General features: G+C 35.7%; 1 protein-coding gene across 1 annotated transcript; it reads left to right on the forward strand.

The window, feature by feature from the left end:
• The first annotated feature begins 3436 nt into the window (after nt 1–3436).
• LOC127094117 (leucine-rich repeat extensin-like protein 1) lies at nt 3437–4012 on the forward strand. Its single transcript, XM_051032983.1, has one exon. It carries the CDS (start codon nt 3437–3439, stop codon nt 4010–4012), a length of 576 nt encoding a protein of 191 aa, XP_050888940.1.
• Nucleotides 4013–5065: the final 1053 nt, after the last annotated feature.

The following is a 5065-nucleotide window of genomic DNA, read 5'->3' on the forward strand; positions in this document are numbered from 1 at the left end:
CCCTGAAAAGTAAAAGCTAGTTGAGAAATTTGCAGATCTGAAGATTAATCTTTCAGAATCCAAAGACTCTATCTCTAGAGAAAAAGACTCAGAAGGCAAAGCCAAAGAGTATGAAGAAATGACTCAACCAGAAGCAATAGCTGATCCAACTCATCAGAAGAAGAGAAAATCAATAATTTCTCATTCTGAAGAACCGATTCTAGGAAATAAGAATGCCCCGGTTAGAACTAGATCTTCATTCAGACCCTCTAAAGAAACTCTTATAAGTTTGGTGTCTCTGATAGAACCCACATCCATTGATGAATCTATTCTAGATAATGAATGGATTCTGGCCATGCAAGATGAACTTAATAAATTCACTAGAAATGATGTTTAGGATCTTGTTCAGAAACCAAAAGGCTTCCATGTCATTGGAACTAGATGGGTTTTCAGAAACAAGCTGAAAGAGAAAGGAGAAGTTGTCAGAAACAAAGATCGACTAGTAGCATAAGGTTATAGTCAGTAAGAAGGTATAGATTATACAAAAACCTTTGCTCCAGTTTCCAAGTTAGAGTATATTCATCATTTAATTTCTTTTGCAGTCAATCATAACATCATCCTTTATCAGATGGATGTTAAGAGTGCATTCCTGAATGGATATATTTTTGAAGAAGTATATGTGCATCAACCTCCTAGTTTTGAAAGTTCTCAAAATCCTGATTTTGTTTTTAAATTGAAAAAATCTATGTATGGTCTAAAGCAAGCTCCAAGAGCTTGGTATGATAGACTAAGCAGTTTTATGTTGGAAAGTGATTTTACCAGAGGGAAAGTGGACACAACTCTCTTTTGCAAAACATTTAAGAATGAAATTTTGGTTGTGCAAATATACATTGATTATACTATTTTTGGTTCTGCTAATGCGTCATTGTGCAGTGATTTTGCTAAGTCTATGTAGGCAGAATTTGAAATGAGTCTGATGGGAGAACTTAAGTTCTTTTTAGGAATCCAGATTGATCAAATACCAAAAAGAACTTATATTCATCAAAGCAAATATATAAAGTAACTACTTAAAATGTAAGCTAGCAAAGATTCCAATGCATCCTACATGCATTCTGGAGAAAGAAGAGGTAAGCAGTAAGGTAAGTCAGAAGCTATTCAAAGGTATGATAGGTTCTCTTTTATATCAAACAAATTCTAGACTTAATATCTTATTCAATGTCTGCTTATATACTCACTTCCAATCAGATCCTAGGGAAACTCACTTAATTGATGTTAAGAGAATCTTTAGGTATCTGAAAGGTACTACTAATCTTGGTTTATTTTATAGAAAATCAAGTGAGTATAAATTAGTAGGATATTGTGATGTTGATTATGCTTGAGATAGAATTGAAAGAAAAAGTACTTATGGATGTTGCCAATTTCTGGGAGATAACTTGATCTTATGGTCCAACAAGAGACAATCAACAATTGCACTCTCAACAGCCGAAGCTGAATACATTGCAACTTCTGGATACAACACTCAGATACTTTGGATGAAGAGTCAGCTACAAGATTATCAGATATCTGAGAGTAACATTCCTATTCTCTGTGCTAATACTTCTGCTATCTGTTTATTAAGAATCCTATCTTGCATTCTAGGGCTAAGCATATTGAAATAAAACATCACTTTTTATGTGACTATGTTCAAAAGGGAATTTTTCACTTAAATTTTGTTTATACAGGCCATCAATGGGATGATATCTTTAAAAAACCCCTTGCTGAAGATAGATTCATATTCATTCTGAAAAACCTATTTATGAAACCGTGCCCAGAATGAAAAGATGTATTTCAAAATGTTAAGTCTTTAGAACTCTAGATTAAATTATGAGATTGTTATGCTTTCTGACTCTGAAATATGAAGTTTTCTAAAGTTAGAAAGTTTTCACAAATCAGAAAGGTTCTGATCAGAAACAATCTTATCGATTTGTCTTCCTGATTCTGAACAGTTTCTACATTTAATGGTTATCTTGTCGTTTGAATTCAGGTGGTTCTTAGTGGCGACAATTGTCCACTTTTTGAGAATGCGTGATAAAAGCGTGACCTATTGTGTCTAACAATTCTTGGAATTAGTTTTAGACCTTTACACTTCCCCCTATGACTGCAAACTCCTTCTTGTCATTATTATAAAATTTTCTATTTAAACCCACTTCACACACATTTCACACTACGCGCATAATTCTCCCACACTTTCAAGTTTTCAAACTTTAAACAACCTCTTTTCTCTCTCTCTCTCTCTCTCTCTGCAACCATTCTTCATCTTTACCTTCTTCAAATCAATGGATGAACAACAACAATCTTCAAAGGCAACTGAAAGCAACAACATGTTGGAAGGAATTCCTGAGTTAACTCTTTATACTCCAGTGAATGAGTTAACCGTGTTGTGTGAAACCATCATTGATTTCGAAAACCTAAAGGATAATGGTTTTGATTTCACTGAAATGTTGAACGTTCAAGGATGGAACACCTTCTTTGAGAGACTCACAAACCCAGTTTATCCTGTGTTGGTAAAGTAGTTTTGGGTTCATGCAACAACTGAAAGGGAAACCATAACCTCCTATGTCATGAATAGGAAGATCTTCATCACTAAGAAGTCCATTGCGGACCTTATTGGTCATAATGGCAAAGGAAAGAGAGTTCACAGTGCAACCATCATTACTAAGAGAGATATTGGTATTTCTCATGTCACATTTAAAGAAGAAACAAATTTTGCTGATGAAAAAGGTCCTAGTGCTAACGACTTAACAAGGAACCTAATGGTTTGGTTCAAGATCATTTTGGGGTGCATCAACCACAGGCCAAGTACAAACAGTTCTGACTACATCAGCGCACGTCATAAAATCATGTTATCTCTTTTGGAAAAGGGTGTCAAGCTAGGACTTCCATCACTTATGTTTAAGTTCATAAGGGATTCTATCAGAGAATCCAGAACTGGTGGATCATCCAATAAGGCTAGGAGCAAGTTCATTCCAAATGGCAGATTAATTTCAGATATTCTGGTGGAAAACGGTCTGGTGGATTACCTTCTAGTCAGTGGCTTGACAAAAGAATTGGTGAAGGACGTTGGTAAAGTGTTATGGGGGAAGAATCTGAAGAGTATGAGTCTTATCTCTAGATTTCAAAGACCATATGTCATGCTACCTAAGGATGATATCTGTGGTATAAGAAATCCCCTTGAATACTACCCTATATTCACCAAAATTGATCTTCCACAGGTTCTGATGGCTTACTTGGAAAGCTGTCTGAAGGATGGAATTGAACCTCTGGTGGATCAATTTAACCTTCCGGAAACTTTCCCAGATGTTCATGGAAAGAGAAAGAAAGAGTTCTGAGGCGAAGGATCTTCTAGGGCTCAGAAGCAAAAAATATTGCTATCTTTCAGGACAAAGATGAGGTGCCCCTATGTGAGCGCTAGAAGGCCATGATTCTGAAGGATACTTCTGGGATTGTCCAGTCTTCAAGAGTTTATGGTAAGCTTCCTTCTGATAACACTTATTTAGATTCTGATTCAATTTCTTCTAGAATCTTACCAATTCCTCCTCCATCTCAATCCACTATTTCTGAACCAATTCCAATTCCACCACCAGAATCAAATCCACAAATATCAAAACCAATCATAGAAATTCCAAAACCAATACCTAATCCCATTATAGAAACACCTGTTACAGAAAGTCCAATAAAAACTCCTACAATTTCTGCTCCTGTTTTAGAACAACAACAGATACCACCACCATTATCTCCTTCACAGTTTCAAACTTCACCCATCTCACCACCACCAATTATTTATGCTCCCCAACCAAATAATCCAAATTTTACAACACCTAGAACATCTCATGCAAGACGTGTTTCTGAAGGACATGTTTCCGACGACACTCTTGAAGGAATGTTCGACTTCGAACCAGAAATCACTTCACCAGAATCACCTCCCATTATTCAACCATCACATTCTTCCTTTTTGGTCCTGACTTTGATGAGTCCAAAATCAACCTCACCATAAAATACTCAAAAATACCAAAATAATCCTCTTCTGACCTTGGTCAGGTTTTGATGGATTTTGACTCTGAATCTAAGAGACGTTTGGAGAAAGCAATGACTGTCAGTCATTCTTCTACAAACCCTGCTACAAGTGATTTAGCACATGAAGCTTATAGAAGTTGGATGAACTTCGATATTTCCAAGATGAAGGATCTTGGGTAAACTCTTGCTGAAAGCAAATTTCATTTTGGGTTCATGCCCTTAATGGAATTGTAGAAGCTGAGGAATTCCCAATTATGCCTTCCTGCACCAGAAATCAAGGAAGCCTCTCCAGAAGCTCTGAAAGTAGAAGAAGTTGCTTCAGAAACAAAAATTATTCAAAACATTGTGTTAGAACAAGGTTTTGGTTATGCAATTTATCTCTAAGTTTTGATGATAACAAAGAGTGAAACATTTTGGTACCCTAATAAAATTCTCTAAGCGTGCAGAACTCTAACAAAAAATGAATCTGATAAAAACAACATCTGATGTCACACAAAGTCCAGAACTGCTGACTTAGAAGTTAAAGGTATCCTTTCTTACGCTGAAGACAAAGTTGTTTAAAAGAATCACCCACAAAATGTGTCATCTGAAGACTCTGGAAACTCCTTATCTGAAGACTTTTGAAGAACCCACATATGAAAACTCTAAACATCCTTACATCAGAAGACTATCTAATTGAAGACCAGTTAAGAACTTCTGAAGCAGACACAATAGACAACTATCTGAAGAATACAAGATCTGAGAAAAGAATTTGAATTCCGCGCACTCTGAATCATGCCCAACAGATCATAATCAAGAATTTAACAAATGAGTATTCCTAATATGGTATGAATCTCTATATGGATAATATTGGATACTCTCCAAAACTGCTATGGAAAGGAAAATAAAATTAATGTCATTAAGTCCCATAATTGGCAAGATATCAACATCAATGCTCCATTCAACGGTATCATCTCCAAGCACTATAAAAATGCCCAACTATCATCATACCTAAATATGAAGATTTACACAAGAATTTTGCACATCAAAATCT

The sequence above is a fragment of the Lathyrus oleraceus genome, chromosome 6, assembly GCF_024323335.1.
Source record: "Lathyrus oleraceus cultivar Zhongwan6 chromosome 6, CAAS_Psat_ZW6_1.0, whole genome shotgun sequence".
Lineage (NCBI taxonomy): Eukaryota > Viridiplantae > Streptophyta > Magnoliopsida > Fabales > Fabaceae > Lathyrus > Lathyrus oleraceus.